The 15068-nt window shown below is 37.8% G+C and overlaps 1 protein-coding gene across 13 annotated transcripts in view; it reads right to left on the reverse strand.

Annotated features, from left to right (window-relative positions):
* The window catches only part of cadps2 (Ca++-dependent secretion activator 2), a 295984-nt gene extending 290909 nt beyond the window's left edge, over positions 1-5075 (reverse strand). For 2 of the 13 annotated variants that reach the window (XM_088645120.1, XM_088645117.1), the window contains exon 1: positions 4351-5075. In XM_088645120.1, coding sequence (XP_088501246.1) covers positions 4351-4677 — 327 coding nt within the window. In that variant the 5' untranslated portion in view covers positions 4678-5075. The remainder of the gene's footprint in view (positions 1-4350) is intronic. The other 11 variants (XM_088645119.1, XM_088645116.1, XM_088645118.1 and 8 more) reach the window with 11 other exon arrangements.
* Between the last annotated feature and the right edge of the window lie 9993 nt (positions 5076-15068).

The raw sequence follows: 15068 nt of genomic DNA on the forward strand, positions 1-15068 counted from the left end.
ATTTTATAAAATTCCTTAATTACAGACTTTGCAACACCATTAATAATTCTCTCTTTTTCTGCTTTTTCTTCAACATCATGTATGTGGCAGATAGTACCATACACTTCATCACTAATTTTGCATATCTGTGTGAGGAATATTGGTGCATAAGTATCCAATTCCCCTGAGTCATGACCTGGAAGAAGCACCTATTTCATGTAATAACTTTCTCGCAAAATGAGAATATGAGTTATGGCACGTGTGCACATACAGTAATTGGCATGACATATTGCTTATCGGGCTTAGAGACTAGTGAAAAGGCATGTGCTTGTGCAAAGTTTGCTAGAGGAATGGGACAGAATCCCACAAAACAGGTGCAATGAATGTGTGGCAGATGCTCGGCTTGTATTTCTTCCAACAGTGGCCACACACATTACTAACTGTGACTTTTATATTAGACCCCATGCTGATCAACTCTGTTGATGACAAATGTAATCATTACATTGTCAAAGGATTAATTTTCCTAATGATTTAATGAATACATTGCAAGCTTGTTTTGATTGAAGTTGTCAGGATTACAACAACAATGTAGCATCTGCACTAAACAATATTGCATTGTATATCTCACACATTACTTTACATTTACCTACCTAGAAAACCTATAAAATGTGTGGAATTATAACTCACTTTGTATTCCATACTTTTTAATAAACTTGAGGAATTTAAAACATTATTTGTTGGTATCAACATTTTAAAAGAGGAATTTGGATGCAATATCGGGAGAAAGATTAAAAGAAAGCCACCACTGACTTTAAGCCATGAATGGTTTCCTGCTTGGTGAATGAGAAAGACATTTTCTGTATTATTGCTGCTAACACAAAAGAGCCAGTTCCAGAAAAGTCCATGCATGCCCAGGCCATGACATTACCTCCACCATGCTTCAGAATTTGCTTGGAAAAACAAAAAAAGGCCAGGAGAGTTTTGAAACAAGGTTTTGTGGACAGATAAAATGAAGATAAGCCTTTAGCAAAATGATGGAAAGGTTAAAGCAAATAAGGCAAGAATTGTAGCTCCAAAGAACACACTCAAAAAGAACCTGACCTGATCTGAAGAAACATTTTGTCTACTTATGTAGAACAAAATACTTCCATACCTATTGGGCGGGGCTTCACTGTGCAGCAAGCAAAGGACCCAAAACATGCAGCCAATGCTATCAATACATTTATCAAAAATAGTTGAAAATCTCAAACTACCAACATCTAAAAAGTCCAGATGTAATTCTAAATAAGCATACATTTTATGTGCTTAAAAAAAAACGAAATCCAGAATATCCCAGGAACCGACAAGAACCTAAAGTTGCTGCATCTCACAACATTACACAAAGACTTTGGAGAGTTCAACTGAATTAAGCACATGCCATCATGCAGCCCCTACTGTTATTATCATTTACATTAATCTTCTAATCATGAATACAGATGGCTTGAATGTAAGGTAAATATATTAGTTTTGCTCCTGCTGTCCCAATATTTTCGGAGGGCACCGTTTTGCAATATTTGATCAGATGTACCGTCTCCCACCCAGTTAGTTTTGCCCCAAGGTGCAAAATCGACATTCTAAACTAGTTTTACTTCATATATTAACTGTTAAGCACAAAGTCTGGTTGGGTATCTTTCAGACTAGGCATTTTAATCATTGCAACAAGAAAAAGTACAGGGATCCCAATCGAAACCAAAGCCTGTTATTTTCAGCTTCTTCAGTATCCGAAGGCCTAAAAATCTCAACGAACAAATGTGTGTGCGCTTAAATTAAACAGACCATCGTTTTGACAGATTAAATGGGGTTCAGGTCAATGAGTTAAGATCAATGCATAAAGCAGAACAAGCTCTTGTTATGGTTATTAATAATCTTCTGATAACTGTTGTTGCTGTTGTTGTTTTAGCCATTCATGACTGTTGAACAGTAATGTTCCTTTTGGCACTTGATCATACTATAATGCTGAATAGATTATGGAGGGTTGTTGATATTACTGGTATTACATCTTTGTGCTTTAAATCTTATCTGACAGAATATATTTTTTTCCAATTAGTCAAAGTTCCTCCTCTACAAAGTTGCTCTCCTCTTATGTCCCACAAGCTTTTTGTCTTGGTCTAATTGTTTTTAGTATCTATACATTACATTGGGCCAGACCCTTCATAAGTATAACATCAGCATTCATTTCAATGTTGACTGGTTGTTGAAATGTATGTTCACACACAACCTGAAGTTAATCAAGCACCATCTGCATTGTCATTTAAAAAATGATGATCTAACGATCTAAAAAATTAATGCAACTAAACATTTTATATCTGAACTCCAACTAGACCAAAGTGATATTGACTAACTCCACAAATATGTTAAACTGACTATAAATGACTATTAGCCCTGGAATCAGTCCAAGAACTCAGGTGAGGAATCCCAGGGTCATTTCTAACCCATGTTTTGCATTTGATGTTCATTTTCACAGTGCTATGAAATTATAGCAACTCTCCTAGTCTGATACAGAAAGGCTAATGTGTTTTTTTCTTCCTGAAGCTTGATTATTGTAATTTATTGCTTATTGATACTGTACAACCAAACATGTTTTTGAAAAGCAGCAGTTTATTCAGATCTCAGGAGCATGGAATTTGAAAATTAGGATACATGAACATATACCACCTGTTTTAGCTTCTTTGAATTGTCTCACTGTGGATTTCAGAAAACAACTCCAAATCATGCTGCTCACTTTTAAGATCTTGAATAATCTGACTCCTGACTACAACTGTTAACTCCCAGGCCATATCAGATCTTCTGTCAGTCAGTGCTTTTAAATCTTGTATTAAAACTCTCTTTAATACTCCAGCTTTTAATTCTGTTTAATTTACAGTTTTCACTTGTGGGAAACAAGTGAAATAGCTGTCTCTCTCTGTTTGACTGGACAACTCTTTGAGATGATGTACTTTGAAAGGCACTAAATAAAATCTAGTCTACTCAGCCTCTGGCTTAGTCCTACTAAAATAGCTGATTGATTCTATAAAGGATATTGTTCATAGTATTAATCAAAATCAAAGCTTCAGGAAAGTAACAGAAGTCAATACATATTTTGTTTGTTTGTTGGTCTAAAATAGTTTATTGAAACTCATAATTTAGAAGCTTAGCTTATTCTGATGAGTACAGCAAAGATATATGAGAGGGTTTATATATATCCTAAGTTTGTTTCAGATGTATATGCACTACAAAAAGCCAAACTGTTAAAGACTTTGTATCAACAGAGCATTCTCATACTACCCAAGCTATAATTCCCCTTAGCCTGAGCCTCTCTGTCTTCAAAACAGTGAAGGACTCACTTAGCTGAGTAGCAAATGATCAATTCAGAAAGGAATTAAAATTGAAAAGATGTACACAACTGCTGTGTTCTCAACAGGTTAACATGTTCTTATACAGTAGTTCTAATACAAATATAATTGATCTTTTTAATGCATGTACTACTATTAACAGAAAAAACAGATTTTTAATCCACGTAATGCTATTGTGTTTGCATTTTATGTGGGATTACCCAATAAAAACAGAAATCTGCAAGTAACGGTTTCCAAGGGGAAATGAAATCTTTGTGCCTGTGGGTGTTCATAAAGTAAAAATAGCATTGATGCTAATGTCTCTGGAGCTTGGGAAGTCTATAGCAATACCCTCCACATAAATGAAATAATTATGCACACCATGCAAAATCAGACCATGCCAATTTTGTCTCTTCAGTGAAGCAAAAATTAAACCTAATTTTATCAAACCTAAGCAGGCAAAAGAGGGTGGAAACTGCAGCTAGAGAAAATTTATTAATGAAGAAGCATTAAACTGCTTATTTTCAAAACCAATAAGAAATGTTCAAAACTTTAAAAGGGGGGTTTCAAGTAAATAAACACCATACTACACAAACTGCAAAGATCAATATTATATTGATATGCCAATTGCTACATTTGTCATAAAATCTTACACGGCCTTCCCTATCAAAGGTGCGAAATTCCCACTTTATTTCCCAAATTTTCCGCTTAGTAATACAGTACCAGGTAGCACTATAGGTGTAATGTAAAAGTGTATACAGTACGTTGAAAAACACTTTACTTTTAGAACCTAACATTTTGCTAAGAAACTTGAAACATTTTCAACTTTCTTTCATTACGCTGGGTCGAAAACAACAGGCACTCAGTAGTATAGTGAAGAATGTCTGTACTCAAAAATAAAGCACGCCAAAACAAAATAAACCCTAATTGTCACTACGGTAAAGCAGCTGATAGCGGATGTCCTTTTAAAGTTAAGGAAAGAAGACATTTATTATTAAAATAAAGGCTTTTCATCGCTCACCTTTTGTTGCCTCCTTGCCATGTCTGTAGGTTGTTTGGCATTAAAAGGATATGCTATACACCTCAGCACAAATATATAAATCTGTAGTTTCGTCCTTCTCATCTCTTCTTCTTTCTGTAACCTGTCTTGTTCTTCTTTCTCCTTCTCACTGATGACAGAAGGACTGGGGCTCGCAGGTCTGGCAGTGTGTGATCGTCTTTCATCCCAGGAATTTCGCCCTTGTGCGGGTAGGGACCTCTGTGAGCTGACGGCCAGCGGGACATCTCTGCGGTCCTCTTCCAATACCTCATCGCCCGATTCCTCTTCGCTGGAAGAAGGGTCTAACATTTTTAACGACTGGTCAAAACTGTGCCCAGCTCACTAACTACAAAGGCGAGGATATCAACAGGCGCAGCACCTTCAGGTGGGTTGTTTTTTTTTTTGTACACGTCGAGTTTAAACAGACTGTTTCCCAACACAAACCTAGAGGGCGGAGTTTTGAGAGAGGCGAGTCATTCTCTTGGGAGGTTCGCTAAAATGTTTCTGCCGATGCTGCTGTAAGCAGATCACGTTTAGTACAGACCAACAGAGATGTAAGTGGTGGTAGAGAGCACAGGTAGGCAACCTGTAGCACCGACAACAAGCAACACGTGGGAAGCTTTTTTTTCCCCTTAAGGGTACAGCGGCGATGAAATGCACGTTATATCTGAGTTTTACGTATATTAATAAACAGCAGTTTGTATTTCATGTTGTCTTATAAACTGTTGCAGTTAATGAGTGAATATATTGACCTTTTTATTATTTGTCGTATGCTATTCACCCTTATGAAATGTATCAGCATGCTTTCCCCCGAAACTAAAAGAAAATAGTGAATGAGTTATACTACCTCCCCCTTCTCTGATTTGGCTGATGTCCTACTATTCCAGTAAAATGCGTTTACATTTCAGGTATCGTTCTTATGTAAATAGTACAATTCTGTTCTTTTATTCTAGTATTTTTTCTAGTTTGAAAAACAGTGCTCTTCAGTGCATGAGCATCCGCATTCCTGAGCCGTAGACAGGCAATAGCAATTAAATACAAACGGTTCTCAAGGGCACTTCCTTGTAACCTGGGATACAAGCTATAAAGTCAACCCAGAACCTTTTCGAGCTTCGAAATAATCTAGCGTCCACAGTGTACAAATGAAACATTCTGTGATCATATAAAAATAAACAATTGAGTTCTTTATGTTTTAATATTGTTTAATACAAACATAAACGAATACACATAAAGTATAGTAAACATCCCCTTATTAATCTGGTTTTGATAAGTAAAAAATTCAGGTGAACTCCTGTTTGTATTTGTTTTACTTTGGTATTTGAACGACTGTATTGAATATGATTACATATTAGAATTATTATAAATGTATATTTATAACATTTATATTAAATTACTTGTATTGAATGTAAGTAATATAATTTATCTTATAAAAGCGGATTTCTAGCAATGCGCTTTGATATCTTCATATCATATTTAAATATTAACGTTTAGAGCAGCTTTGTCATCGATTTTAGATTTATCTGGGCTTTTTTGCCATCTTTTTTGTGAAGAAAGCTCATATCCAAATATCTAAGCAATACACGACTTTTAAAATGTAAAGTTCCTTAATTTATTTTTCAGAAAACGTTCAGCTTATATTTACCAAATACTTTGCACTTCCCTTCCCAGTTTATAAAGGTAAGCTATAAATAAATAGTTTGAAGGCACAAATATAGCATGAAACAATGTAAACACAGTTTGAGAGGTAGGAATTAAATCACTGCTTTAAATTAGTTAGGGGAAGAAAAGCTTTACTCCAAGACAGGTTTATCTATTTTTTAGCTGAGCATTATAAATGTATGGATTTGCTATAAGATGGCATGCATTCCCATTACATATACTGTGCCTGTATTGGACTATGCGGTTAAAACGAATGATGAATTGGTTTGGAATTTTTTTTTTAAAATCAAATATTGTCCACTATTGTCTCGCATTACACATTATAATCTGCTGTTTATAGAATGTAGAGAACTGCACACTGCATTGCAGCACAGAAATCCTCTAAGACTTACTTCTTATGAAAATAGCATCTTGTTTACCTAAAGGTTTCTATAGAAATGTGAAAATTCTCTGTAGAAATCTATAGGGTTCCACTGGTACTGTATATTACTATTGTAACGCTCCCAGGGTTTGCTGACGGAAAGAAACAGGCCGGAAGCTCTGGCACGGGTTGGCAGGACATTTATTAAAGACGCTGAGGGTCTTTACATACAGGGGAGATACAGCGCCACACCTACACAGACACAAGAGGGAAGAGGGCGTCTCCAGCCCTCGTCCCACTATATATGGGCGGGTATTCCCGCCCCTCAGCCGCCGTTCCCAGCCTGTCTTGCGTGCGCATGGCTACAGCACCCCACGTGGGTGCTACATTGCCTCCGCTTAAAGAGTTGGGCGTTGTCCCACAGATACAGACCATTCCTACAGGCCGCACTGCAAGGCTGGCTTCTCCCCAGCCTTCGCTGAGCCTCTCATCAGGGCTGCCACCACACCAGCAGGGCTCCACTGGGCCTCTCCCATGCACCAGGCCGGTCTCCCAGGGCTCCGCTTGGCATCTCTCCACGCACTGGGCCTCTCCGTTGAGGGGGCTGTTTGCTTTCAGGGACCCCTCTGCGGGCTCCTATAGGTTTCTCTCCATGCTCCAGCCTCTCGCTGCGGGGCTCCGCTGCTGGGGGCCTCCCTTTGTAGGGCTCTCGCGCACACGGCCTCTCCGCTGCCAGGGACCTCTCTGTGGGTTCTTACTCCACCACTTCTCTCCGTCCCACTCCTGACACCGATGTAGCATTTTTGGGTTCACGTGGGTATACGCCCTCGTCGCTCCCGCCTCAGGTTGGCCCTGCACTGATGAGGCTCGAACCCGGGCCTCCGGCATCACTCAACAGGGAACCAGCAAGCTGAGCTAAAAGGAGATCTCCCCTTGGCCCGGCGGCTGAGGTCCCTGCTATTCACAGGGAAGGGCGGTGACGTCACCGCACTGGCAAGTCAGCTTGCACAACCTGTAATGTAGGCCATATGCAATTCACTCTCTCCCGCTAAATTTGCTATCCTCGGCGAAGGGCTATCCCATCCTACACCTCACACCAATGTAACACTTCCGGGGTTCGCCGACGGAAAGAAACAGGCCGGAGGCTCTGGCACGGGTTGGCAGGACATTTATTAAAGACGCTGAGGGGGCTTACACACATTGGGACAGGGGTGATACAGCAATGCACTAGACCTGCACAGACACAAGAGGGAAGAGGGCGTCTCCAGCTCTCGTCCCACTATATACAGGGGGTTATTCCCGCTGCTCAGGCGCAGTTCCCAGCCTGTCTTGCGTGCGCATGGCTACAGCACCTCACGTGGGCGCTACACTATAAAAACATTTAGTTCATATTTGTAATGAACTGTAAACATGATTTTGATATTAAGGTATAGTAAGGAAGCACAATCTTGACAATATAATAATGTTTAAAAAATACTTTTGTGTGGAATCATTCAACTTTAGCCTTCTTGCATGTAATTTGCTTTATAAGAATTTTGGATCATTTCAGCTTCAAATAAATCACAAACTTAATTATTCTCAAAGATTAAAAACAATTTTAACATCACTAAGACAACTCTTATATCCAGTCGTGGTGAAATCATATGAATTTTCTTGATAACCTTTTCTGAAATGAAATCAGCTTAAGGGGAAAATCATCTAATTTTCATTATCAGACAGAAACTGAAAGAATATGTAGTGTATCTGCACATGATTCACTGAGAACGGAACATGACAGTATAATTCTTAACAATTAAGAAGGTGATTAAAAAGAAAAAATCAGCTTTGGCTTTATGAAAGTTTTTGTTTCCATAGTCAGAAAAAGAGTTGTGCTTTGTAAAATTATAAAAGAAGCAAAACGTATTTTACCTAAATTAGATAAAGTTGAAATATCTGAGACACCTTTGTATTTGTAGAAGCAGAGGTTTTAAAAGTTTTGCTTCTATAAATCAATTAGCCTAGATGTTATTTTCCCAAATCTCAGGCACCAGTGTAACTGAATTTGTTTAGTACAGTATAGCAAATCAGACGTGTACTCTATCACCACCAATGCATCCATATTGTTAATTGGACATAGACTTATAACATATTGCCTTGAGTGCATGGCTGGTTTCCAACCCATTTCAACTGACAGCAGTAAAATAATTTAGGTTTACTGTACCTCAGGTTCTCTGCTGCAGGTACCTTGGTATCTCATTAGCCTGGTGCCTCAATGAGCTTGATACAGCTTATTAGCTGTGAAGTGATCAATGAAATTAGTGCATGTTTAAAAAACGGAATGTTTCATGAGCTGTGTCTGTGAAATCCCCTTATTCTCTCCAAAACTGAAGTGTAATTCCTTTCTTTATTTAACTATTTACTGAGGTTGTTTCCTAATTTACTGTACATTAAATCTGCAGCAGATCTGTACCAGAGTTCGGTCTTAGAGAAAGTATGTTGTAAATTATAGCCAGGGTTTCTCCTTCCAACACTTACACTAATTTTCACAGACTCATGATGCAAACTGATCATTGCAAAATGCGAGAAGTACAACAAGAAGTACTGTACATTTAAACTTTCATTGTGGTTGTCATTTTTTAATTAAAAAACAGAGTGCTATCTTTAATGGAGTTTATTCTTCATTCTTTTATTTGAGCATGTTAACTCACATACTGTACTGCAATTCAATATGCACCCATTCAAAGCAAAAAAAAAACTTAATTGAATATATTTTATATGTATTTTAAAATATTTCAGTTATCATTATAGTATGGAGTAATGTAATCCATTTGATGTCATAATGTTTTTATCTCATGTTGTTTCAAAATTGTCACCAGAAGGTAATATACTTTATTTTCAAAGATGTAGAAGTGCTGTATTACTGAGGCTTTCCCATGGAACTGTGATGATAAAGAGAGTTCTTTCTCAGTGTTTATTAACACTGCAGGCTTGGGATATTTTGTTATTGTGGACACCTACAGTATTTTTATAACTTAAATGGTACTCATTATACTTTCTGTAGTTTCCAAAGTACAGGTTTAAAACTCAATTAGGTTTAGCGATTAATGACCTGGAACAGCACTCAGATTGCAGTCTCAGCTCCATTTTGCTCTTATTTAAAACAAAACCTCTTTTTGGCATCATCTGAAGTTTAGACATAAGAATCCTTACTGATGTGTTAACTTTGTGCCTAAGGATATGTCTAAGAATTGCAACTCACATTGCAAAATGTAATCTAAGAGAAGAGAGGAAGAATTCAGGTAAATTTGAAGCATGTCACTGATACCACAAGAATGTTACTTACAATCTGTAAGGACATGGTCGTTGCTTTTAAGCTGTATGAGAAGATGCATTTTAGAAAGAACGTTTTTCTAAAAAGTGCTCATGTTTTTTCATCCTATCTTGCTAGTCTTTGACTTTAGCTTCTCTAAATTTATGAAAAAAGTGTTGCGCAGCCATGAGCCATATATTGTGCTTATAAGTGTTATTTGCAATGACATGCAGTTGCTTTACTCTTTTGAATTTTCTACACCTTATGTGGCAAGTACAGCTCTGCTCAGCCTCTGCTGGGATTTGATCACAGTCTCTTGCAGAGCGTACACAGTGCCACATTCTGACACCGAGAAAACTTTGATTTGACAAAAGACTGGGTCTTCAGTAGCAGGAGAATTCCAAAATGTCTAGGTTTCAAGGGGAAGATGTCAGTTCCATAACATGTTTAGTTATTCTGGGACCTTTTACACTTACATTTGGTCTTTAGCCCTCACATTTGTACCCAGCATTGATCATATTCTTTTCAAACTTGTGGAATTCTGTCTACCATATATCATTTTTCATACACCCTGATTTAGCATCTTTCTATTTAAAAAAAATACAGACTTTCAATTTACCCTTTGTGAACAAAAATGTTTTGTTTCCTAGCAATGTGCTGAGAAATCCATTTATTTTTAATCTTTATTTTTTTCTGGTTAAAACCATGGAAACAAAGATAATATTTGTGTCAAACCTTTGTATTGTGAGAATGTATTCTGTTTTTGTTGCAAGAGTTATAATTAGTACTTTAGTACTTTAGTGATAACTTTTGAATTTAGTTCGGGTGAATTCCATTATGCTATGATAAAATAGAGGTATTTCAATTTTTAGTATGAAATGTATTTTCCTGGAAAAAAAATGAAACTACTTTTAGAGTAGGGTAGTTTATTGCCATATGTACACGACTATGTAAAAAGTGTGGAGTGCAGATGTGTATTGAGTCTGAAGCCCTGCAGTTAGCTGAATGCATACTGCAATGGGATAGAAGCTGTTCTTGGGTCTAGTGGTCCTTGCTTTAAGTCTGTGGTACCACTTGCCAGAGGGCAGGGAGAAGAACAGTTTGTGGCCAGTTGAGATACATTTTACTATAAAATAGTGTTTATAAGATACATTTCCATTGATTTGCATTTTTATAACGGAACCAAACACATTCCTGTCTGCTGTAAAATTGAAATAAAATGTTCAAGAGACAAAAATCTAACCAACATATATGTTTTAGGTCTTCAAACCTCAGAATGATTAATCATGATCATTAATCAGGATTTTACAACAGTCCTGCTGTCTAAAAGGACTCAAATATTTAAATAGATACATACTTAAAAGCATAGAACCTAAATTATGTAAAAAGGGATAACAGGCTAACCAGCCACAATGTTGCCGATACCTTGGGTTCCATCAAGAAATGACTGGATGAGATCCTCGGATTAATTTGTTAGTAAATACCAGATGGGTTTCTGTGTAATCCTTCTTTTGTTCTTTATACCTTTCTTAAATCTGAACATTCTTTAGTCCTTTGATTTGCATAGCCTTGTCTTCTGCCCAATGTGGAAGAATTGTGAAGGTTATTTTCTTCAAAAAACATGTTAATTTGCAAATATCTAAACAAATCGTAAACATCAGCTTTTACAAATAGAAAAGGACTGTAACTTTCCAGGTAGATGTCAATATAATCTTTGTCAAAATAGAATTTAAGATTTGTTTTAGATTCTTGAAACAGCATTTTTAATAAATGACAACAATTGTGAATGTGTCGATCAGAGCAAAGAGTTCCCCAATTTAATCATAAATACATGAATAACCAACTATATTGTTTTATTCATGTATAAAGATCATCTTGTTATTTTTCATTTCCCATCTGAGTGCTCTAACTTTGCTGTTAGTTATGTTGATCTTCTGTTGTAAGCAGGCATGCTACATTTTGCTTGCGACGTATACTTTTGTGTTACAAAATGATACCACTTGATGGTGCTCTGCCTTTTCTTTCCTGGATAAGTAATTTATTTTTTGGCTGATAGGCAATGTCTTGTTTGCATTTCATTGTGAAATCAACCTTGTACCTGTCACTTCTGTTGCAGGGCTTATCAGCATTTGAAAGCATTGAATGTCATATTGTGTTGGTATTCAGTTCCATCTTTAACTAATATGTACTATAATCAAAATCTGTATGTGATTAGAGTATTTCATTTTCCTTCTAGTAAACAGGTTTACTGTACATCTGTCAGGCACAATAGTCTCTATTCACATAAAGCTAATGAATATATTTCTCAAAGGCTATGGCAGCATTAAAACTTGATGAGGTGTAGAGCCCCTGATACAACATTGCCTTTAATTATTCACTGACAGTTGATGTTTTGGCCTTTATGTTAACAAAAAAAATTAAGATCTTTTATACTGTAGTACAGTGATCAAGCTGTTTTATTGTTTATTTTTTCTGATTCTTTAATGAAACAGCACTTTTTACAGAGCAAATGTTTTCAGAGAAATTTAACTGAAGACTTTGCTTTCATAACCTCCTTCAATAAATTACAAGAACCATATGTGACTAAGTTATAAGTCAAAATTTATCAGTAAATTGTTGTTAAATCATTTATTTATACCTTTATTCTCATTATACAGATAAAAGAACAGTAGCTTCACTTCCATAATGAGACAAAAGTGCAGCAATTGAAATGACTTTTTATAAAAGCATACTGAAAAACATACTGTATAGCCAGGCTAATTCTTTACCAAATACCACAGATTTTAAATAGATTTATCATGTTAACATGTATGTAAAACTTAAATCTATGTGACAATAGTGTGCAATTTGTCCAGTTAAGATCTGATCTGGATTAGGACAGCAGTGACTCCTCCTTACTGTGCATGTACAGTAATGGTTTCTTTGCCTCCTCTCCCTCATCATGTCTGGAACTTAATTTTCCAGTTTGTCACCGAGGAGATTCTCTCTAAGAACAGCTCACTGCTTGGCAGAAAACAACAGGACTTCCTGCTGAAAGTCCTAAGCATTTTCCCTAAGTATATTGACTAAGCCAGTGTTGTGGCATAGTTGAATGAATGTTAGTATAAGATCCCCTTGTGTTCCTTTATTCTCTGCAATCTCCTGGAGGAATGGTCACAGAGCCCGAGAGACGTTAATAAAGATGCTAGGCAAAGCAAACAAGAGCTTCTTTTCTTATTTCCTAGTCCATGATTGAAAAGAAGAACCAGAGAAAGGCTGCCAGATGTGTTTAGAGCTCTGTGCCACACTATGCCCTCCTTATTTGTTCAAGCTGATTGCTCCTTCCTGCTTCTAATCAAGTGCTAAGCTCTGGCATATGACTCATTTTTACTGCATTCAATTGCACAAAGCACAATTTATTGGAAACTACATTTTGTTTTTCAAATCTGTGTCAGATAATATCAGAGAACCACATTTTAGAATTTCAGTTATAAAACTGAGATTATTTTGAATATAAATAAGGTGTCTATATTTGCCATTTCATATCTGACATCTTACAAAGTATTTTTCACATGACATATCTGTGGGAATGCTGGCTTGCACAGCACTACTACCAAAGCGACTACCAATTCATCACTCGCCCTGGTAATGAAATTTGGTCATTGAAATCATTTGCCCGCCAATCAGCCAGTATTACCTTGGTTCAGTGAGTATATAACACCGTCCCTTGCTCTGTCATTGAGTCTTTTCTCAGCATTCCTTGCGGCTTTTTATAGATTAGGATTAGGTTTTCGACTTTTGCTTCATCTTGACCATTCTCTGGGTCTTCCATATTTTGTATTGTCTTCCGTGTGCCAACCCAGCCTGTTTGACCTCAGTCTGGACTGATTTCTTGACGCTTTCCCTGTCTGACCAAGTTTGGAAATAAAATTACAATCAAGAACCAGTATTCTCTTCCTCTGATCTCTACCTGCTGGACTTCTTCGGCCACTCCTCAACCCCTGTGGTCATCTGTTTGGAGGATTTTATCAATGGGCTTCTCCACTCCCAAGGCTGCTCAATAATCTTAGCAATGATTATCAATCTTGACCACTTCTCCAAAGCCACTCATTTCATTCCATTTACCAAATTACCTCCTGCCTTGCACATGGTGGACATTTTCACTAAGGAGGTGTTTCAACTCCACAGTTTCCCCTCCATTTTTACTTCTAACTGAGGCATCCAGTTCATTAAGAGGTTTTGGTGCACCTTATGTAAACAGCTGGGGAATAAAGTTAACCAGTCCTAAGGTTATCATCCGGAAACCAAATGGCCAGACAGAGCAGTGAATCAAGATCTGGAAATTTATTTGAAATGCCACTTCTCAAAGAAGTTTCCAGATCCAAGAGGATTTGGGTGCACCCGCTACCATGGGATGAATTGTTCCACAATTTTCTAATCAACAGGTCTGCTAGTATGTCTCTCTTTCATTGTGTATATGGTTTTCAGCCTCCTCTCCTCTCTCTGAACCCTGTCTCTTCCAATGTTCCCGCTGCCAACCGAACAATCTGAGACTTGTTCGAGTGATTGGATCAAGGTGCATCAGAATCTCCTGAAGTCTTCACAGCCTGATCACAGGTGCAGTGCATGTCCTTTACATCCGGTACAAAGAGTTTGACTGTCCACCAGGTTTCCCCGCCTGCAGGTTCCATCTTGGCAGCTCAATTTGCTCCTCAGTTTATTGGTCCCTTCCATGTCATGGAGCAGATTAACAGAGTCACCTATCAGCTAGTGCTTCATCTTGGACATCGCATCTCATCGACCTTCCAAATCTCCCTCTTGAAGCCAGTCAGGACCAGCACCCTCACACCTGCATCGATCAGGCCCTTTAAAGTTTCAGTACTCGGTGCCACACATCCTGGATTCCCAATGGATCCAGGGAAGCAGCCAGTACCTGGTAGACTGGAGGGGTCATGGCCCCGAAGAGTGTTCCTGGGTTCCTGCATGGGAACTTTATGCTCTGCAAGTGGTATGATCTGTCCACTCCGGTTCCTTTGAAGACCAAGTCCAGCATGCAGAGGTCACCCATTGAGGGGGGGAGGGGGTACTGTCATACCCATGGGAATGCCAGTTTGCACAGCATTACTATCATGTAGCGATAGTAGGGCTATCACTGAATAGGCCTGTTCAACCTCCCTCTTTGACCCCTGCCTGTTTGACTACAAAACTGGATTGTAAGAGAATCTTAGTTTTAATTTCACCTGCCTGCATTGTCCCGCCTCCTGCAAAGCCTACCCTTGTTTTTTATCTCCGTCTACTGGCCTCTGCCTCCATCAGGTCAGTGCAGTGAATCTGACTACACATGTGAAATTTGTATTATGTATGAGAAATGTTTCTGCACAACTCATAGTAATTCACTTCTTTCCATGGAGA

This window comes from Lepisosteus platostomus, chromosome 9 (genome assembly GCF_059453375.1).
Source record: "Lepisosteus platostomus isolate fLepPlt1 chromosome 9, fLepPlt1.hap1, whole genome shotgun sequence".
NCBI lineage: Eukaryota > Metazoa > Chordata > Actinopteri > Semionotiformes > Lepisosteidae > Lepisosteus > Lepisosteus platostomus.